This window comes from Galendromus occidentalis, unplaced genomic scaffold, assembly GCF_000255335.2.
Source record: "Galendromus occidentalis unplaced genomic scaffold, Mocc_1.1 scf7180000077453, whole genome shotgun sequence".
Taxonomy (NCBI): Eukaryota; Metazoa; Arthropoda; class Arachnida; order Mesostigmata; family Phytoseiidae; genus Galendromus; species Galendromus occidentalis.
Window position 1 is genome coordinate 274,886 of NW_003805441.1, and position 21,663 is coordinate 296,548.

The window sequence follows — 21,663 nt, forward strand, 5'->3', positions numbered from 1 at the left end:
AGTGACCTCAGAGATGGAGCTGCCCCGAGGAAGCAGATCCCGAATCCGCTCTGCTCGGATAGACCTCTCGCGGACAATCGCGGAATCTCACGGAAAACCGGAAGCTTCCGCTCGCAGACGGTTCAAAAAAATGATGCTCGAGGGGAAGTCGTTCATACAGCCAACAGGCGCTGGCGACGCGCCGGGGAGTCCCGTAGAGATTTCCCCATGCTGTGCTCGTGGATTTAGAGTAAAGCGTCTACCTAGATGCTCGGGATCTCCGGTGGAGCAGGCAGAGTCGGAAACACATGTTCTAATCCTTTCACCATCTGCTGGAGCTCCTGGTCTCGGAAAAGGGTACGAGCAATTATATAGATAATGATGCAAGATGATTTTTCGCGGATGGAGCTGAAAAATTTCTCGTACGGAGGTGAAAGTGGGAGCCCGATTTCCCGCGTATTCTAGCGATTTGATCTTCTTCCGTAGCTATTCCGACAGACAACATCAATCTATGAGATTTCGCTCCAGAAAATCAATACAGATTTCCGACTCTAGTATTTCTTAGCTCATCACGGAGAGAGCCGGCGCGATTGAGCCAGCGCCAATTTCGGGTGGGAGAAAAAGACTGACTTTTTAAACCACCCCGCCGAGCAGCCGCATTGAAATCATATCATTGAATCAAAGAAAATAATAAATGTAGCTCAAATCTAAAGAGGGGTTCGTAAGAGTCGGGTATGGGGTGCGGAGGGCGTCGATTCAATCATTAGTCCACTCAGCAAGACGGGCAAGGACGCACCACAGACATATAAAGTGATAGAGTCTAAAGCCAGCTTCTTGTTCTATCACGAGACCTGCAGATCGATTATCGGGTCCATGCGTGTACCAAGGGGGCTCAAATCACAGAGGCAATCGAGCAGATTAGGTCCCAGTAAGCCGAAACCTCCTCGTGGTATGGCCCTCACTCGCTATGTTGGATCTATTGTGACTGCCTGTATTGATACAAATATTCACACAAATATCGATACATATAATAAAAAGACGTCTGCAGTACATTTGTATTGTCCAAGCTGTCAAGTGTCAAGCGTCCGAAGGTCCCTTCAAGTGTTTGAAATTTCGCGCCCGAACGCGTGCTGTCTGCTCTTGATTGCTGCTGCTTTCATGTTCTCCATCTGACCGGGGAGCTTCGAAGAAAGTCCGTGTGTTGTTGCCGTCATTTCCAATGTTCCCGGAAATACGACTCCTCTCTCCAACGCTCGATCCAACTCCATGAACAGAAGTCCGATGAGCTTCTGGACGACTGAGATAAGCTAGCGGTCCACGCTGTGTCGACTAGTGCGATCCGAAGACCCGAATTCGAACAAACGAGCCACGTCTCGAGATGGCGGTGAACGTCGAAGATCAGACCGAGCAAACTTCAAACCGTAACGCCTTCATAGCGATCTCCGCGATTTTCCTCTTATCTGGCATGGGACTCTACACGGTGTATCTATTCTTCCCCGAGATGGAGCCTGAGGAGAAACCCTACGTCACTCTGCCGACGAGTCTCGAATCCGCCAAAGATCTCGGACGCGTTTTGTCGAATTACACCGACGACAATTTCGCCATGGTTCTCTTGGCTTTCTTCTGTACATATATTTTCCTTCAGTCCTTCGCGATACCAGGATCTATTTTCCTGTCGTTCCTCTCTGGATTCTTGTTTCCGTTCCCACTGGCTCTCCTCACGGTTTGTCTGTGTTCGGCGATAGGAGCCTCTCTGTGTTATCTAATTTCGTATTGCGTCGGAAGACGCCTCATCATGCACTACTTCCCGGACAGAGTCGAGAAATTGAAAAAGCAGGTGAGTTGGGCGGACACATTATGGATTTCGTCCGAATATAATCGTCAGACGCTCGTATTCGAACTCGGCGAGGCACCCCTCTCATGAGTGATTTTCGTTCCTGTCGATACTGACTGTCGAGACATCCACGCCGTGTTCCGTACGAGTATCTTTCCTGGCCTAGGGATCCCTGTCCTTGCGAGCAGCAGCTGTCATGGAATCCTACGACTGACCGTCTGATTTCCAGGTTTCAAATCACGAGAACAACATGCTTTACTACATCATCTTCCTACGGATAACTCCGTTTCTCCCTAATTGGCTGATCAACGTCGCCTCTCCGATTGTGTCGGTCAATCTGGCGCCCTTCTTCCTCGGGACATTCCTGGGCGTAGCACCGCCGTCGATATTGGCGATTAGAGCAGGAATTTCGCTGCAGCAACTTGCGTCCGCGAACGTCATGTTCACGCTCGAAAATGGTCTGTTGCTCACAGGGTTCGCAGTCCTCTCCATGATACCAGTGGTGCTGCGCAATAGGTTCAAGAACAAATTCGAATAGGTGAATTCCATCAATTGAGTATCTTGCACATGTTATCGTTGACTCCTATCATAAGAGATTGAGAGTGCGGAGCCTCAGGAGGTCTGAAAACTTGAAGAACCGAATGATTGGCGGATCACTGTTCCATAGATAGCTGCAAATGAATTCGATTCGCCGTCTGAAGTATTGTGATGTGAGGGAATATTCAAAGCATTTCGGCACGAGAGCGCACCAGGGACAATGTGGTATTGTTCCGGTATGGGGAGGGTTTGCATCGGTCTGAAGAATTTCGGTTTTTGGAATTTCTATCGTACCTCTTATTAGGTGAGGAGTGCTGAATGAGTTCAGGGTCTTCGATTCAATCCATTCTAGTTTGTACATATTTGAATAAACTAATCGTTGTTCGTTTATTCTTCTTTTTTCGCGTGGCTGATGGAAGACGGGCACAATCTCGCTCTTGTTGAATTGATGTGTATATTAAAAGTTCGTAAAATTCCACTCTTTAGAGCCTCCGATCATCGAACCGCCGTTCCGGCCTAGATGGGGGCCACGGATGTACATGTCGGAACATCGTATATGTACAAATGTACAGGATACGTGACTTCATAATATATGGTTGTATGGAGCTTGGGTGTGACTATCACCCCCAGTACCTTTTGTGATCTCGGCTCGTTCCCTTCGAGTGATCCCGGAGAGAAAGGACAATAAATTATCACCGAGGATTTCTCGAATCGAGTAGTCGGAAAATAGTCATATGCTGACTAGTATAATATGAACATAATTTCAAACTGCGCTAATCTATAGTCATGATTATAGTGGAAACATCGTGTCAGGGAATCTCACACCGCGAGGAGTCTATTTCCTGGAATATGTTGAAAGCCTGATCAGATATCGAGAACGTGGGGTCACAGAGTCTGCATATGTTCGGGCACCTACCGATGATAGGTAACGGATGTGATTCCCGATTCCGGAACCGTCGCAGCTGCAGCCTTTCGCGCCCGTGTTGCAATTCATTGACAGAACGTCCAGCGCGAGCGTTGTGAAGAGCACTACGGTCACACATCCGTGCACAGCGGGTACACCGACGAATCTGCACCAGCAAAGTACTTTCGGTGGGTCTTCGCTCTCACTTGGACTCAGTATCACGAATTATTCTCTGTGTACTTGGAAAAACCTACAAGTCGCCGAGATAAGTTTCGCTCAAATTCCATATTCCCCTCCAGAGGAATACCGTCGACAGCGATTGCAGTAACGACCAGAACGACTCGAATGCGAAACGGTACCACCAACTCACTCGGATCTCCACTCCTCTGAAAACGGAAAGAGGAGCTCTCATTGAGAAGTATTCGCTTGCGAGGTCGCTTGAGTCCGTTGGCATACGCGATAATTTTTCAATAAATCGAATCATATCATTCTGTCGAGGGATATCGTATTCCGCGCGGGTCCCGAACTACTTGGATCCTTGAGAACGGGAACGATTGTAGAGTTTACGCTCAGAAAATGAAAATCACTGACCGGAAGACTGTGTCCATGTATGGCTGCAGGCCGATGAGAATGAGAGCTGAGAGCCATCCGATGGAACAAGACAACAAATTCGATCTCAGAGCATGCGAATCGTCCGAATCAAACTCCAGCAGAATATCTTGCGGTATCCAAAGCGCTCGCCAGACCCCAACAACGCCAACGATGGAAACTATGTTCGTAAAAATTGCATCCAACGCAAGCCTGAAACCTCGCTGTAGGAAGACATTCTTAGTTTTCATCGATTCCCATCAGCCGTTTCGGGTCGGAAGAAGGAGGGGCGTGAAGCAAAGCATCCTCCCCCTCCTCCTCGTTCTTGAAAAGAGGAACCAACTACAGCGGTATTCTGGTCTCATAGAACTCTCGCTGACCTACCTTCTGCTGGAATCGTGTGGGGAAGTCGAACACTGCACCGTCACGTCGCGAAACATCATCGCTTTGCAAGAGAAAAGGTGGTGCGATCGCGCTTGTTTTCAAGGCTCCTGCTCCGGAGAGCAAAGCTGCGCCCAGCGAGAAAGACGCGATGCAAGACTTCAGATCAGTGCCGATGCGGATATCCATTATGGTCCAGACGCCCCTCCAACTCAGGATGGTTGCGAAGGCCACAACGATGTTGTACACGGAGGCCACCACAGGCAGAGCTGCGAAGAACAAGCGGATAGTGAATAAACGAAGCTCAAAATACGAGGGAAGGGCAGAGCATATTGCGTATGAAGTAATCGGGCTCAAGCAGGGACATTGAGAGGAGCGATCAACCTTTTCCAGTCGGTGAGACAGCGTGCTGCTTCAGGAAAAACTGACTCTGGCATAGCATTGTGAGCACGACGAAACCAATCAGGCAGCATATCAAGCTACTTTCAATGGTTTTTCCGGTGGCGTCGCAGATTTGCCAGGCAAACGCCCAATTCGCGATGACCAGTGGAGAGAGGATGAAGTGACATAGCAGGATGTCGACGACGAACAGGAGACGATTATCGACGGAGGTGATCTGATTGAATTCATTCACTTAGTGTCTGGATTCCTTCTACTTCCCCACGCGCGGAGATATAATGGCAGCGTTCTCAGGCAAGTCCCCCCGCCGGCCGCACCGGGCCAGTCTTGGCGGTTCTCCCGTGAATCAGATAATTAGGAAATCAGCCTGAGGCTCGAACTGTAAAACCATTGCGGATGCATCGGGACTAAACTTATCCTCTCAGATTACCGACTTCGTGCCGAAATGGTCTCGACCGGAGATCGCAGGACTGACGCGCTCTCTCATAGGTCACGGATGAGACTCGAGGGAACGCTCCGCGAATTCCAAAGTTCACGGCAGAGCTTCCAAAACCTGAGTGGAATTGCGAGATATTCGACCATTCGTCGGAAACTCTCGAGCCAACGGCGATCGATGTATCGAAGCGTGACATCTGGCTATTCGAACTCGAATGGTGCTCAGAGCGGTGGAATATAGCACGTGCCGGCGCCGCTGATCGGAATTTTCGCCTCCGCTGCTCGCTCGCGTCACAGCCGCGAGGGGACCGCTACGGAGCATGCGGCTCCGACTCGATTCTCTTGATCACCTTGGCTTTTTGCTCGGGGGACGAGGATCCCGATGATCGATACACGGTATCCTGTGTTGACGGCTTGAGTGGAGCGCAGCTCGACAAGAACTTGATACAAATTCACCCCGGTGCTACGCAAAGGCAAGACGTTCGCTGTCTCACCTTTGAGGGATAAGGCGCTGGCTCTTTCGTCTCACTGTAGATCGATGAGCAGATTTTGCTGACCATTTTGCGGGGATATTCGAAGTGATCGTTCGGCATCAGGTCGCGAACATCGTCACCAGGGCTCTGTCCTGCAAGGATTCCTGATTGGACACTTCTTCCAAGATGGAGATTTAAATTAGTGGATCCACCAATTTTCGCTCCCGATCCATGCAATCGTATCTTTCTCAGGAATACAAAATCAAGTCCGCCATAAATCCCGACCTATCCGAGTTTGACTGGGTGCTTCCGGGAGGATGGGGTAATAAAGTCCTTGGAGAGCGGCTCATTGATTGGTCGTTATAACGAGCTTTTACTGTATAGAGTCGGGCCGGATTTGACCAAATGAAGAGTATCGTTGAGCGCTCCCGTATGGCGTTGGAATCCTTATCTACCCGACACGTATTGCAAGCTTCTCTCGTATCCTCCTGGTTGGTGAAAAGGACGGGAGTATCCTTGACATCGACGGTCAACATTCGATTCCGCATTTACCATGTGCATATACGGCGATAGAGGAGCCCTGCCTGAGTTCGGACATTCCACTTGATCGACTCGAGCAGTGGAATTTCTTCTCCCGTGTCCCACGGAACAACGATCATGACATGCTACCCCGCTGGAAGCGTGACAGTGTATTCTTCCAGCGAGCGGTGCGAGTGCTTCTCTGTCCGTGCTCCCTCATGCGTTGCGTGGAATAATGACTCGCGCCACAGAAATTTTGTTAAACCTCCCCTCTATTAGAACCTCGGAGCAGTTTCTGATACTACTTTGAGATACTTTTCTCCCGAGAAGCCCCATCTTCGCGAATACAATAGAGAGGACATCTATACTTCAAAGCGGACGAGAATCGAGTGGAATCGTTCTCGACATGGGACCGGCCAGTGGAAAGCGGACAAACAGAATGTGCGACGCTCTTAGCGAAAAACATTCCACGGTTACGCGCCATCGGCGGCACGGTGTTTGAGAGTTTCAATGCGCTCGGGAGCTCAGTACTTTCTCCGCGATCTTTGATCTTCGCCGCTGTAGAAGACTCCACACGGACAACAATGTCCCAGTCAGATTGGAAATATCCGTATCGCCTCTCCATCAGCCAATCTTTGACATGAAGCTCAAGATTTCCGTCCACACTGCACTCGCTGTCATCATCCGATTTACGATGCGAGTGAAAACCATCATCCGAGCTTGACCTTAAATTTGGACGACATATTACCAAGGTGGATGATATTACCGAGGTCAACTATAAATTTTTGGTCGGTAGGAGTAGTTGAAATGTTGGATGGGCTGCCGAGTGCTAACGCAGCAGTATACACTTCTCGGCAAAACAAGACTTCCGGTTGGGTGCGCAACACCACGTTCGAGACCGCCAAATAAGCCGGCGGATCACCGTCCGAGCAATTGCTGACTTCAGTCGCACTCCCACTAGACAACTACTACAAGTCGTGACAATAGAGCACTTCCGTTCTCGACTATACAATTATCGAGAGCCGGTGAAGGCGCGAGAACGCCGTGATGTAGCTGACGATTGAGATGACCGAAAACCCACCAGCTAGAAAATCGCCGGGAGCCTATCTGTTGTGACGAATGCCTCAGATTTTTCGAGACATACGCAACGAGCATCACGGTTAAACAAAATTCGGAGGCGTCGACGAAATCCAGAGACCCAACATAGAGCTGCCCAGTGCGAGGTTTTTCAGTGGCAGCGCGAGAGAGTACCGATTCGCATTTTGTAGGAGCACGACTGTTGAAGGCTCTTGTCTCGCTGTCCGGAAGGCACAGAATAAATGCCGTCGGACCTGAAGATTCGATACTTTTGGAAAGTCTAACCTGGCGTGGTCAAGGTTGCTGCAGACCATCGAAAGGCTCCCTGAATCCGCAAGCGGCGAAGTAATTTGCCCCTGAGCCTCCTGATGGCACCATGGAAGCGTCGCTCGACTTGAAAGTTATCGACGTCGGATGGACACCGACATGCTTTGACCATTCTCGAGATTTTTGCCGATTGTGCGGTGCCGCTTAGAGAAGTCCTAGACAAGCCCGCAACTCGGTGCAACAGAAAGAGGAGCGACTGCAGTGCGAGGGAATGCGAACGACCGACTCGGTAGCAAACACTCGAATTTAACTCGCCATAAATAGCCCGTGATCATTCGAATCGCAGGCATACCGCAAGCAATTCCTCTTAGACGTTGTAAATTTCTCGAGACGTGTGCTTGTTTGTGTTAGGTCAGAGTGGATTCTCGGACTTACTCAGAAGGCTCTGTGTGCCTTGACAGGTCCCCTCCGACCTTCCGAGGTACTCGGAATCGCTGGTGACGGATCGCAGCCGGTGGTCGGCTATATCGGTTGTCGGAGCTCCGGGTCGGCTGCTTGACTCGCGTACCAAATCGTGGACATAAGTCGTCACAGTGCACATATCATACGTCAGCCAACTCTGTTCACTATGATTCTCTCGGTGAAGATCAAGGAATTTCATGCCCTTCGCCCTCTCTCACGTCCAACGTGAGGAAATGACAGATCCCTCACCATGAAAATCAAGCGACCCTCTCTTCTTATGTTCTGTGAATCTCAAGACCAGCACCGTGAAGAATCTATTGAGCGGAATCCTATAGAACTCAAGAGATCCCTCGTCTCTTCAGCTCACAACAGCTGAGAGTCTCGATCTTAGTGGTATACGTGGAGTTCTCGAATGGGATCATCGGATATCCATCAGGATGGCAGGACTCCTCACTCAGGGATGAATTGAATAATCCCCCGCTTTTTTTACCGACAACTAAGAATTCACCATTGAGTTTTCGAGTCGGAGGCGGCATACGATCCTTCTGAAAGGGTCTAATTAAGGAAACCCTGTGATATCGGCGTCAGACAGGCCAGGCTGTAGAGGCAACAGTTTTTTCGATATTTGCCCTCCGACACCCTGAAGACCCAAATAAATCACGCCTCCGCGAAGCAGGACAACAATATTTCACGAGAAATAATGCCCGCTTCTCCCCCTCGATCTTGGATCATCAACTACAGTACTACCATGCCAAATAAAGCAGAGTTTACTCCTTAAAAAAAAAAGTGGAATCAATGGTGAGAGGAGCATTGAGGCGTGATTTCGGGGTGAAAATTTTTTTTCCGCTGTCTGACGCTTTATTCGAAAGGTTTTCTTGCTCAGGCCAAAGCCTCTCAGAAATGCATAAGTGAACGTTTACTTGTGAGGGTGATCTGTATGACTACCTTGCGGGAACGTCGGAGCAGTCGGGGGACTGCCTTCGCCTCTCCCGGAATCTCCTGCTCCGCCGATCCACAGGGCTTGCATCATCTCTATGAGAATAATCACTTAGATTCGGTCTCTAGTACAAAACGCTAATGGGTTTCCAGACACTTGCGGATCGAGTATTAACGGCTACGTTACACCCGTGGTCGGGATACTAATATCGGCATGTGACATCGGAGTGAAATCGTTCCGTTGTTTTTTCAAGGTGATCCTTGCGATAGTACGCGGAATCACGAGGGGGGCCGAGAGAGAATGGCAACCGGTGGCTTTTTCCTTCGAGAGTAGTCAACGATCCGTTTTTCCAACAACAGAATCACGCGGAAACAAAACGCCAAAGCATGTTTTGTCGGCGGGAAATCGTGCGGAACCTCACCTTTGGAAGCCGATCCTCCGAGGAGAGGCACGAACCTTAGCTTCGAAAAAGCTTTTGAATACTCGGGCTCCTCGCAGCCGATTCTCAGAGCCTCGACCGGACTGACTCTAATACGCTCATCCTGCTTGCTCGGTGTAGGAAAGGGATTCCAGGTACGATGAGAGTGTCTCCGCTAGAAGTCTCTCCAAGGGAATGCGGTCGTGCGTACGGTAACCTGATGCATGTTTACGAACTATCCCTTTATTCGATTCGCCTCCGTATCAGTGGCGAGCGAGCATTCAGCCAGCTCGACCTCTCGACTGAGTAATTCAGGAGTTCCGACGAGAATAAACGATAGGTACCTCGTAAGAGACGACTGATTGACTTACAGAGCATGACCGAGGTCTGGAATGTGTTTCGTGGACTCAATCGGTACCCCCCATCACTCTGACCGTGGGCACCGCATGGAGCAATTCATACCGGGCATCCCACTCGGTTTCTTGTTCCATATGTTACTTCTAACCAGGGTGATTCGGTTTTCCGAGAGCCTCCCGTGAGAGCCCACAAAAATACTTCTAAGGTCTCCGTTTGAAGTACCCCGATTACGGAGTGGCACTCTCGACATGAATATCTTGCCGGTTTACTTTCCGTCCTTTCGTGAGTTCCCCATCAGCTGCCACTGATAAACTCCGTCCCGTCGCTCGGACTAGCGACTCATGCTCTGCATGCCGTCAAAAGACGTTTGGATTTTTTCGAGTGTTCTCGCTGCCTCGCTCCCCCGCATAGAGGACAACGATCCATAAAAGAAATGCGTCGCTCACGCCATAGATGAGCTACGGAGTCGGCCAATCACATTTTCGATCCACATTCAAGAGAAAACACTCGAAATACATTCCATCTCGGACAGGATCTCTCGATCCCGGCTTGCGGCTCGTTGCAGCGAGTATGGCCAGTGATGGCTCGCAATTGACCGGAACCGGCGATTGACCGCCACTGAGTTATCCGGATGATGGATTGTGAGCAGCGATCATACAAACGGATCGTCGGCCTCCTCACGTGGTCAACTCACCGTCGTATTCGATTTCCTCGCTGATCTGGATACATAACGATGCCATCCCCGCTCGCGCACGAGCTCAAATCCACAGGAAGCTGCGGCTCCGTCGATTCACATGGCGGGCGCTTGATAAACGTTCGACCTACCCGTCCGCGATGCAGGCTTTAGAATATCGGGGAGCCTTTGACATCGCCATTCTCATCATCGGATTAGGGAAGGATCCCTGGGATTCGTTATCCGCATCGCGCCTCCCATAGGGGGCTAATACCTAGCGTCGTACGGGCTGGAATCATATACACGTAGAGAGCTTGCTTTCGATACGTCCAAGGAACGAGAGGGAAACGGGGACCTCACGAAGAGAAAACCCATCGTGAGAATTCCCTTAATCCGACAGATTGTTATCCAAACAGCACAAGTCGGATGGGTGGAGACATTCAATCGAGCAGTAGTACACCGGGCGTTTCATTATCGAGTCGATCGAACAACCGAACCACGGACCGCCATGACCAAGGTTTGTCGAGGCGGGATAGAGCCTTTGTCCGCGACGATTTCCGGAATCAGTTCGTTGGAAAGATGCGGAAACGAGAAGAACAAATCCCAGTCCGTGTTTTACTCGCTTCAGAATATGCAGAGGAAGCAGGTCGTTTTAGGGCTGACCGGCGTTCTGCTAGGACTGAGCGGCGGCCTCATCTTCAAGGGAATGCAGCTCGACGAAGATATCTCGGGACTTCTAAGTGTACCCGGAGAAATCCTGCTCAGAATGTACAAAGTGCTCACGCTCCCTCTGGTTGTCTCATCTGTGATATCAGGTAAAGAGCTTCTGTTCAATCTACGACTCACTCCACCGCGGATTTCGGTGCTGAATTGAACTGAAGCCGAACGACCGAAAGCTGAAGATCTTTTGTGCCTTCTCTCATCCCTCGGTATATATGTACTCACATAGCTCTGAAGTGCTTGAGGGAGATAAGCGCTTTGGAGTCGTTCGAAATTCCTAAAGTCGAACCTTGGAAGGGAGAGAAAACTCGAGATGACTCTAGGGCGTCCGTCAAACATTTTCAAGAGCAGTGTCGGGAGCAACATCTCATTATCCATCTCGTATTTCAAAGAAACTAATCTCGCAAATCGCTAGCTCATTCCGCAACGTAATCAATCGAACTAACTCGATTCTTTCCTGCTCGAAATCCCAACAGCCATGGCCCGCGTTCAATTACGAACATCAGGCCGCATGTTCGTAATGATGATCCTGTATTATCTGAGCTCGACACTGAGCGCAGCTTTCATCGGCGTCCTGATGGTCGCGCTCGTACGACCGGGTGACGTGATTCTGCCAAATCGATCTGGAGACCCCGACGTCCAAGTATCAGGCTTAGACACCGCGTTGGACTTCGTAAGGTGAGAATCCACGAAATCTCCGGACGACCCTGGATAGCCAGAGCTTGCTTCGGAAGGGACACCAACTCTTCCCTCAGACACTCCAAGCTTCGTAAAAATTATTTCATTCCCTCTATTCGCAGGAACATGTTCCCGACAAATCTCGTGCAGGCATGCTTCCAGCTTCACCGAACTGTTCGCGTGCCCGAGTCTCCAGTCATCTTCAGCATCGGTCTGAATGCCAGTGAGCTACCGAGAGTCTTACGGCGAGAGTTCGAGTATTCAGACGGCTTGAACATTTTCGGTAAGGGGTCCAAGCGTCCGGGAGTCTCAGGTTTTTGAATGATTCCTCATTCGATTCCGCTAAAGCAACGTCTTTTCTGATAGCCTTTCATTCATTGAAGGCGTTATCTTCTTCTGCTCGGTTTTCGGCCTAGTATCCGGTTACATGGGCGGTCTGGCTCAGACACACGTTCAATTTTTCTCGATACTGAATTCCATCTGCATGCGATTGGCTCACATCATCAACTGGTTCGTCCTTTGGAATTTATTCGTCGAGCAGCAATCATTTTGTGCTTAATAGGAGTATACGGAGGCTCCCGATTTATGTCTATGAGATGGTCGTGCCGGTTCCAGGTATTTTCCCTTCGGTGTCTTGTTTCTTTTGGTACACTCGTGTGTAACTGGTGATGACCTCGGCGTTCACCTGGCGGACGTTCGCGTTTATATTCTGACTGTTCTCGTGGGATTGTTCGTGCATTCCTTCATACTTCTACCTCTCTGCTATTATTTGGTTGTCAAGAAAAGTCCTCTTGTTTTCGCCTGGAAGTGTTTCCAGGCAATCATGGTCGGTTTCGGTGAGTTTCGAGCGAGTCTGTAAAGTCACCGTGTTGAAGGAGGCTACCGGAGACCTTGCTGATAAAAGAACCAACTTTCTGAACTCGAACATTATCTTCGAGGTACGTCCGACAGCGTTGCGTCGGCGCCTGTGACGATATCATGCCTCGAAATGAGCGGAATCGACCGGAGGGTCACACGTTTCGTGCTGCCGATCGCGTGTGCCTTCAATCTCGACGGTACCGCGCTTTACGCAGCCGTCGGTTCGATTTTCGTAGCCAATCTGAACGGTATCCAACTGAGCTTCCAGCACTACATCATTGTCGGGTGAGCCGTTAATACCCGCGTAGATCTTGCCGATAGGCGAATCTTCACCTTCGATTGCTCTCTCGCAGTCGATTGTTCCCATATTCCTGGGATTAGAGCTTCGACCGCGTTTCCTTCTCAATTTCTCTCCACACGCTCGAAGCAGGTGATGCACTTTCACAATAATCACGAGCGCTTCTGTTTATTCTCGACTTGCAGAGTAGTTGCTGCGTTGACGAGTTTCGCGAATCGGGGGATACCCAACGCCGTCGTGATCACGATGGTCCTCGTGTTGCAGTCAGCTGGCTTGAGCGCTAAGCATCTGCCAGTGCTCTTGGCCGTCGACTGGATCATGTCAGTAGACACCATCCGTTCAATGCTCGAGAATTCCTCCGCTACATGCCAATTAGATTCACAAAGATTATTCCACTCAAATGATTCCTCCCTCTCCTCTCGAGAAATAGGAATCGCTGCAGGACAGCAGTCAATGTGTACAGTCAAGCCATCGCAGCGGCGGTTGTCGCCCACGCCGTTCGCCACGAGCTCGAGGAATCCGAAGACGCGCTCAGCCAACATCATTGGGAGCATGTTCATGACGTCGGCATCATAAAACGGCTACACTGAGTGAGTTGCGGCCTCCGATTGGCTGGGACGTCCCTGATTTACGTGAGCTAGCTCAGCTCGGGATCGTACGGCCCTCCGAGAGTCCATAAAGCGTGGATGACGGCCATGAGCCCCCTCCATGGTTATCGGGAGCGTTAATTATCTAACGGTTAACTTTCTTCCCGATCCGATCGGTGGGGGGAATGAGCCTGAAGATATCGGACTTCCCCCCGTCCCACAGGAACCCAGCAGCTCATGTGACTCGGAATCGGAGGCTCCATTCCGGCTCAAGCGAATATATTTGGAGAACTACTATCCTCTGAGACATCTCACCCAATATATCCATTATCCCGAAAATCTCTGTCAAATACCTCGAGTCATCGATCCGGACTCTCGGGAAACATTGTGTAGGTGTTCATATCCATGATCATCACATTATACATGGTCTTGGATCACAGATCTCTGCATTTTCTCAATCAAGAAGTCCCGGGGGCTCGATAATAATCACTAATCACGTATTCCTCCTAGTACAGAGAGAGTTCATCGAAGTGTCCGACAGGTTCACCAGAACACAGAGCTGTAATACGTATGGCACTAGGATATACGGAAGACGTCTCTCGATCTCATCCTCATGCCTGAATTCTTTAATCTTTCTTCCTCATCAGCTCGAACGCTTCACGGAGCTTCATTTTCGAAATCTTTCCGAGGGATGTCTTCGGGAACTCGTCTGTGACGATAACATATTTCGGAACCTTGATGCGACTCAACTGGAATAAGACACGCGAATGAGATCAATAAAGAATGGACAGGAGGCTCTGAGAGTGTCGCCGGAATCTATCAAGCATCTTTTTTGTGACTCTTTGAACTCACTTTTTTTGCTGCGAAGTCTCTGACGTGTTCCTCGGAGCATCCCTTGTCTGCACGGAGCTTGATCCAGGCGCATACCTCCTCACCGAGACGGTCGTCGCCCACGCCAACAACGTGAGCCTCGAGAATGCTCGGATGTTCCATGAGCACCGGTTCTATCTCGGCCGGGGAAATATTCACCCCTCCCTTGATGATCAGATCACTGACTCGTCCACTGACGATGAGTTTCCGGTCCTCGTTCATCGTGCCGAGATCGCTGCTCGAGAATGAGGGAAAACTTGAGCAACAATTTTTGAATGGCCTGAGACCCGTTCTCCTGAACTCCCAAACCCTTATCGGAACGGGGTTTTTCGACGTGGAGGAGCACAGCGAGAATGTATCCAGGTTTCCTGCAGGACTGGGGAACTTTCGGAAGAAAAGAGAAGACAAAAGTTTTTCTTCGGGCCGAAGTATATTCGATAGTTATAGACTCGCCCGCTCACCCTGTTCGGAACCATCCTTCGCCGTCCAGAACAGCCGTGGTCTTTTCTCGGTCGTTCAGGTATTCCTTGAAAACCGTAGGACCTTTCAGCTGAATCTCCCCTTTTTCGCCCGGGCCCGCTACAGAACCATTTTCTTTCAGAATCCGAGCATACGTCTCATCGAAGAGTTCGTAGCCTCTGAAGTCCTTTCCGTCCCCGAAGGAACAAGCGCCGGAAGTTTCGGTCAACCCGTATCCTGTCTGAGAAACGTTATACCATCGAGTCAATTTGGAATTCCACCGGGAAAGCTGGAATCTCCCCTATCTCTTCCATATTTTACCATAAAATCTCTGAGATTCAAGTTTGCAATGATCTCCGCTATCGCAGCGGGATGCAGCGTTGTCGCGCCTATCGTTCCGTTTTCAAGCGATGAAATATCGGTTTTCCCGAAGTCGGGAGATCGGAGAATGTCGTAGAAAGTGGTCGGTGTCCCGTGGAGTGTGGTGACTTTTTCCTCAGCTATTGCTTGCAACACCTTGAAGGGATTGATCGAAAAAGAGAGTTGCCAATTTTGTGCATTGAGTAAAGGAAAAGCCAAGGCCTGCCCGCTCAGCGAGAAAGGAATCAGGCGAAACCTTTCTTTCTTGTGAATAAAGAGCTCGCATATATATGTACATATATATATAGAAATCACCTCTCTCGGCTTCGGTTTCATAGATGTATACACGGTGCTGAGTCCATTGAGCGTATCGGTGGCCTCGATACAGATATAACCGAACGAATGGTATAAGGGCAAGCTAGCCAGAACCAGATTCTGGAAGTACAGTCGAATCATCGATGGCGATTCAAAGATGAGTCGTCGAACATGATACTCTTGAAAATCAGGATCAGAGTCGATGGAACTGCCAGAACATTTTCGGGCTGGAAGCTCCTCGCCGCCGAGGTAGGCGAAATCGACGACACTTACGGATTTCCGTAGCCGCATTCTCCTATAATTATTGTCGGAAGCGAGGACGATATTTCTGTGAGTCAGAACGATGCTCTTCGGTTTGCCCGTCGAACCGGAAGATTGAATAATCACAGCAGGATCTTCGACAGCGACCCTTACACCCTTCGAAACTGAACTTTTCAGCATATCAGACATACGAAGATTTCCTCTGGAATCGGGCATCGACTCGATAAGCGTTGTTATAGGCTTGAAGGTGCTATGGTCAGTGGTGAGCGACTGCACGGGCTGAACTCAAGCTGAGCCTCGAAAAATCAATACAGTCTGATAGAGAGATCCTCCGGCGATTGCCACCCAGTCGCGCCGCTCACTTCACTCACGCATCAATGTCATCATCGTCCATCCGGATGATGTGTTTGATTTTTTTCGGAGAAGAGCGCGACTCCAGGTCCGGATAAGCGCCCCGAAGCGTAGCGCTATGATCCATGAACTTGAAGGGCCGGCCCAGTATGATGGCTCTGGTTTCGGTCTGGATTCAGGATTGGGAGAGAGATAAGTGGTCTCTAGTATTTTCAGTGGCGCACAAAACATTAAAGGCTCAATGAAGGAAATTATCAAGACATCGGGTCACCTTATCTAGGATGTATCTGAGTTCGGTCTCGTGTGCAGCCGAATTGACCGCCACCTGGAAGGTCGGAGAGGAATATTACCAGTAGGAATACTTGGATTCCTGGATCATCCAGGAAATCCAGAAGTTCGACCCAGAAGCCTCCGCGAGCGGGCGAGAGCTCCTTGGCGCCATGAATTCGAATCTGGTTCCCTCTCCCAAGTGACTGTCTCTCCGTGTCGTCAACACATTGGAACACACGTGCGCGCTGATTGCGGTGTGCGGAGAGGAAAACAGACTGACCTATGTAGTTAAAGTGTTCTCTAATTAAATTGAATCACTCCGAGATGGCGGCAGGCGTTGACGGCGAGTCGAAAAACAAAAACTTGACTCTCTTCGTGAAGAACCTTCCCCAGGATGCTACGAGAGAGCAGCTGGATTTAGTTTTTCCGAAGTCGGAAAAGTTCGACATTGTTTCGTGGTCAAGAAGCGTCAACAGTTCAAGGGGATAGGTTTTGTGACTTTCACCAACGATGAGGACGTCAATGCAGCCCTCAGCAGAAGCTTCAAGCTGGGAAGCAATCAACTCAATGTCACACTGGCCGAAGATAGGAAAAAGAATGGTACGATTGATTGTTGACTCCAAGAGTCTTCCCGTCGAGCAGTGACGGGGAAACACTTCAGGATGTTGGGTCTTTTTCTAACCGTTATGTTCGGAGACCGAGTAATTCCAGAAGCTTCTCGTGGATGTCACGGGAAGCAAGTTTTTCGATTTCTCAGGCCACCGTCTGAATCTCGGCTCGTGTCCCGAATGTCAAAAGATCCGGATTGACCAACACACGTTTCTTCCTCAGATCCATTCGCTTCGCAGAAAGACAAGATTAAGGTGAGCTTCACGAAAGAAGCGAAAGCAGCCAGGAAGAAACAGAAATCCCGGCTCATCGTGCGCAACCTGTCTTTCAAAGCAACGGAGGAAGACTTGATGAAATCCTTCGGGAAATTCGGCGAAATCCAGAGCGTCAACATTCCGAAGAAGCCCGACGGGAAAATGCGAGGCTTCGCTTTCGTGCAATTCAATAGCACGCCCCATGCTATGAAGGCGGTCAAAGAGATGAACATGAAAGACATCAAGGGCCGAACTGTGGCTGTCGACTTCACCGTCGCTAAGGGGAAATTCGAAGATGTCCGGAGACAGGAAAAACCCGTGCCGAATGCAAAGAAAAACAGCAGGTTCGTTGTTATCACTTATGACCTTTCTTCGCTCGTCTCATTTTCAGCATTCCGCTGAATTCGAGGACAGCTACCCCTGTTGATGCCCTCCGGGGCTGATTAACTCAAGCCAACTTCTAGGTCACATGGAGGAATCGAAGGCAGTGTTTCGGGGGAAGACGAGGATGACGACGAGGAGAGCGACGAGGGTGATGATGTAGAAGAGTCTGGGGACGACCAGGAGGAACAACCGCAGCGGAAAAATGACCGGAAGCGGAAAAAGCCTAAAAATGGAAAATCTTCAGAGCAACGGGGAGGCAAAGACAACAGTGATGATTCGGATGGTAGCTCCTCGAGTGAGGACGACACGGGGAGTGACTCGAGCGACGATGATGAATTCGAGAAGAAACACCTTCAGAAGAGACTGAAGAAGTCGGCAGGCCAAGCCAAGAATCTGCGTGAGGATCCTGATGAGAAGAGTGATTCCGAAATCGAATTCGGAAGCGACGGCGAAGTTCGTCTCGTCCGGAGAGATCAGGTCAAAGACAAGAAGAGGATCCTCGGAAAAAAATCCAGCGCTCCTCAAAAGGAACAGACCCAGGAGGAGAGCGAAAGCGACAGCTCGGGAGACGAGGAAGCCATGGAGGTTGACGGAAGCGACGATGACGATCAAGCTAGCGGTGGTGAAGACAATGGGGATCTCTTAGGTGAGCTTCCATTCCAAATCTGCGATCGCGATGTCAAGTTTGAAGTCTGTTTCATTTGTTCGGCTCCTCCTGGAACGAAGCCGAAGTCTCTCAACTAAACGTGACTGAACTCTTCCGAAGACGATCAAGATACTGCGGAGACTGCACCCAAGAAGAAGGTGAAGGGGAAATCTGACGCTGGAAATAAGGAATCCGGAGCGGACTCAGATTCCGACTGGGGTCATACCCCGAGCGAGGGGAGCTCCGATGAAGAAGGCACCAAAGACAAGGACGGTGATGCCGAAGCGGCAAAAAGGTGAGCGCTCCAGTCGGATCGATCCTGTATGTATACCGAGTCGAGAAAATTTCACCAAGAGTCGATGCGGTATAAACGAGCACATGAATCAAGAGAGAAAATCCCTTTGATCATCTTTTCGGGTTCCAGGCGAGCGGAGATGATCAAGAAAGAAGATCTCAACCGAACGGTGTTCCTGTCCAACATTTCTTTCGAGACCACACAGAAAACGCTCCAAGAACACATGAAGAAGTTCGGTCCGTATAAGTTCTGCCTGCTCTGCATGGACAGGATTCTCAACCGATCGAAAGGGACCGCTTTCGTGAAGTTTGAGGAGAGAGCCGACGCAGAGAAGTGCATCGCCAGCTTGCGGGCTGGTGAACTGACGCTCGACGGCAAGGTAGGGCGCGATCACTTCCATGTTGCGGAATTTTCGAGATCGCATCCAAGAGCTTGCCTGATGAAGAATTTTCCTTCAAGGTACTATCGGCCTCGAGTGCCATGAAACGTGATCAGTTGCAGCAGGAAATCAGCAAGAAAACAGAAACGAAGAAACAGCCGAAAGACAACCGCAATCTGTATCTCGCGAGGGAAGGTTTCATTCGCGGAGGAACTGCGGTAGCCGCAGATTGTTCGGAACACGACATCAGAGTCCGAGCGAAACTAGAGGCCAATAAGAAGAAATCGCTGAAGAATCTGCATAATTTCGTATCGCCGACGCGGCTCTGCATTCACAATCTCCCTCCGACTTGTGACGATAGGCAATTGCGGAGAATTTTCGCGGCTGCCGTCGACCGATCCGCTAAGATCACCGAAGCCCGAGTGATGCTCAACATGAAACGATTGGGGCCGGACGGGAAAGGAACGTCCAAAGGTTTCGGTTTCGTCAATTTTTCGAAACACGAAGACGCTCTCAAAGCCCTCCGGCACGTCAATAACAACCCGGAGATATTCACCGACATGATGAGACCGATCGTGTCGTTTTCAATTGAGAATAAAGCTGCTCTGATGGTCAAGGAACGGCGACTGCAACATTCGAGAGAAAAACTCAAAGAGCTCCACCAAATGAAGAGTGATCCGGTCAAGTCGACAGAACAGCGGAATGTTGACTATGGGAAGGGCGAACGCCTGTCCTTCGAAGGTCTCCGAGCCCAGGCGGACATGAAAACTTTGCCGCGTCGAGTCGGTGAGAAAGTTAGGGCTGATCCGAGCAGACGGAACCATCTGATGCGGTTGAAGCGTCTGGCGAAAAAAGCCAAGAAACAACCAGAATTCAAGAAGAAGAAGGAAAAGAGAGTTCGGGCCCCAACGAAAGCCCAGCTCAAGGAAAAACGACAAGATAAACAGCTCAGTGACTTGATAAACAAGAGGCGTAATAGGCTGCAAAAGAACTCTGAATAAAGATCGATGATTGAATACTATTTCTTTAGATCCGATGGAACATCCCGAGACGAGCCGGCGATTCGTTGGATTTTAGGAGTTGGGATCAGGGCTGTGCCAGATCTCACCTCCATTAGATGAGGCTATCCACGACTCGTTGTTATCTACGATTCCCTGATCTCTCCGGAGTACACTCACCACAACGCAACCGGCTCTGTTTATCGCGTATTTCGCGATCAGCCATTCGTAGCAGGTCGGTGCGAATATCGCGACTCGCGAAAGCGGCTCCAAATTTAGGTCCTGCAGTCCCGATGAGAATTTGGAGACGTCACGATGGAATTCCTCGAAAGTCTTCCGAGTTCCGTCGGCGAAGACACAGGCTTCTTTTGACTGATGTTCCGCAACTGAGGAGTACAATCTTGAACGGCTGACACTGAGGAAGTTTTCCTTGATTCTCGATCCGATACGAACTTGGAATCAATGGTGTCGCCCCAATGGTGCCCGATCTCTCTTGCAGTTGAATTAGAACGGATGATTTTCGAGTACGTACCCGACTCGTCGAAAGCGTCTGGGATCGTCAAATTCCTCGTTGGCGTCGCGAAATTTCTCCCGAAGAATCTAAGTCTTTGACTCGTTTTCACCAATACTAATCGAGAGGAAAAAGATCGCACAGCCATGCTTCCGATCTACCAGAATAACTTAAGGGGGCAAGTATCACTCAATTCCTTCGGAAAAGCCGAGAGCTTATCATCGAGGCTATGGCAATGCTCATGTTTTTCACTGTACTCGCTCCTTTGCGACATTTCACCGCAGCACTCGTTTACGAACTGATTATCCTAGGGCTCCTCTCCACCTCTAACCTACTTTCCTTCCCGAGCCTTGCGACGACCGGTCACCACCGAGACACACTTGAGCCGTGACAAACTTACACCGTCGAGGGGTAAGTTTGGTGCACAGTAGAGGGGATGCAGTTCCCGCTACGATTAGGGGTCGTGGCATGATTTCGAGGGCGAAATTCCTCCAAGAACGAGAACACTGAGCCGGAAAGATGCCAGGGCTCTCCCACGGTCCGCGATCGTCCAATTCAAGGTTCTCATGTAGTGGCTACTCTCAACAATTCGACTGTCAGGAAATATCGTCGATAGTTATTCGCCAATGTCTTCCTCGCTCATTCCGGGTGCGGCGATATCAGCAACGGAGGAAACGCAACAATCAGGTGTCGAGAAGAGAGAGCCGTCGACAGAGGGTCTCGCTACGAAAAGTGTAGGCAGATAGCGTTCAATCGAAGCGACGCATAGATGAGGAAAGCCGCAATCGTTGCCCTCTCAGCACCGTCCTCAAGCGACCGGCTCCCGTCGGAATCGCGCAATAAGGGGCACTCGGAACTTGGGTACCCGAGAGAGGAAACCCCGAACTGGGTCCGACAGAATTGGCGAGATTGATTGAACAAAATCCAGCTGATATGCTTGCTGCATTCGACAGAAACCTACCCCTTGAAGTTTTTTATGATGATTGATAAATAATACAAAGAGCTTCGCGCCCCGGCTTCATGGATCGGCGTGTGAGCTCTTTGAGTATTGTCTTGAACGCCATCTGATCGGAATGATCCCGGTTCCCCGCATGCAGGCTGAAGTGAGCTCCAGCAGCCCCAACAATACATCTCGAAAGCTGGTGGGAGTTGATGAGGCGAATTCCACGCCAACTGATCCCCTGTCCCCCGATGAAACATAAATAATTCCGCAAAATGAAAGTCACGAATCGCCCACGACATTTATGTATCTGTTTCGTTCCGCTGGGAATCTGTCTCTGAACAGGAGCGTTCCCAGGATTTTTTTTTGGGGGGGGGGGC

General features: G+C 50.0%; 5 protein-coding genes across 5 annotated transcripts; 3 read left to right on the top strand and 2 right to left on the bottom strand.

Annotated features, from left to right (window-relative positions):
- Positions 1-1,160: 1,160 nt before the first annotated feature.
- On the top strand, positions 1,161-2,725 carry stas (Transmembrane protein stas). Its single transcript, XM_003743910.2, has 2 exons — positions 1,161-1,816; positions 2,043-2,725. The coding sequence occupies exons 1-2, from the start codon at positions 1,358-1,360 to the stop codon at positions 2,349-2,351; spliced, it is 768 nt and encodes a 255-aa protein (XP_003743958.1). The 5' UTR covers positions 1,161-1,357; the 3' UTR covers positions 2,352-2,725.
- LOC100906413 (uncharacterized) lies at positions 2,716-9,293 on the bottom strand. The gene is made up of 8 exons (XM_018639747.2): positions 9,214-9,293; positions 5,552-5,682; positions 4,608-4,839; positions 4,227-4,492; positions 3,846-4,066; positions 3,509-3,640; positions 3,267-3,420; positions 2,716-3,192 (listed from the first exon to the last, which is right to left on the bottom strand). The coding sequence occupies exons 2-8, from the start codon at positions 5,648-5,650 to the stop codon at positions 3,160-3,162; spliced, it is 1,137 nt and encodes a 378-aa protein (XP_018495263.2). The 5' UTR covers positions 5,651-5,682; positions 9,214-9,293; the 3' UTR covers positions 2,716-3,159.
- Positions 9,294-10,946: 1,653 nt separating this feature from the next.
- Positions 10,947-14,145, top strand: LOC100906558 (excitatory amino acid transporter 2). The gene is made up of 9 exons (XM_018639761.1): positions 10,947-11,055; positions 11,437-11,638; positions 11,761-11,921; positions 12,022-12,148; positions 12,254-12,474; positions 12,577-12,781; positions 12,980-13,114; positions 13,225-13,770; positions 13,892-14,145. Exons 1-8 carry the CDS (start codon positions 10,947-10,949, stop codon positions 13,382-13,384), a joined length of 1,320 nt encoding a protein of 439 aa, XP_018495277.1. The 3' UTR covers positions 13,385-13,770; positions 13,892-14,145.
- LOC100906705 (acyl-CoA synthetase family member 2, mitochondrial) lies at positions 14,008-15,676 on the bottom strand. Its single transcript, XM_003743948.3, has 6 exons — positions 15,659-15,676; positions 15,386-15,505; positions 15,032-15,226; positions 14,713-14,951; positions 14,234-14,486; positions 14,008-14,130 (listed from the first exon to the last, which is right to left on the bottom strand). The coding sequence occupies exons 1-6, from the start codon at positions 15,674-15,676 to the stop codon at positions 14,008-14,010; spliced, it is 948 nt and encodes a 315-aa protein (XP_003743996.1).
- Positions 15,677-16,639: 963 nt separating this feature from the next.
- LOC100906849 (RNA-binding protein 28) lies at positions 16,640-19,835 on the top strand. Its single transcript, XM_018639748.2, has 6 exons — positions 16,640-16,867; positions 17,099-17,474; positions 17,595-18,160; positions 18,281-18,455; positions 18,585-18,834; positions 18,915-19,835. Exons 2-6 carry the CDS (start codon positions 17,227-17,229, stop codon positions 19,833-19,835), a joined length of 2,160 nt encoding a protein of 719 aa, XP_018495264.2. The 5' UTR covers positions 16,640-16,867; positions 17,099-17,226.
- The last annotated feature ends 1,828 nt before the right edge of the window (positions 19,836-21,663 follow it).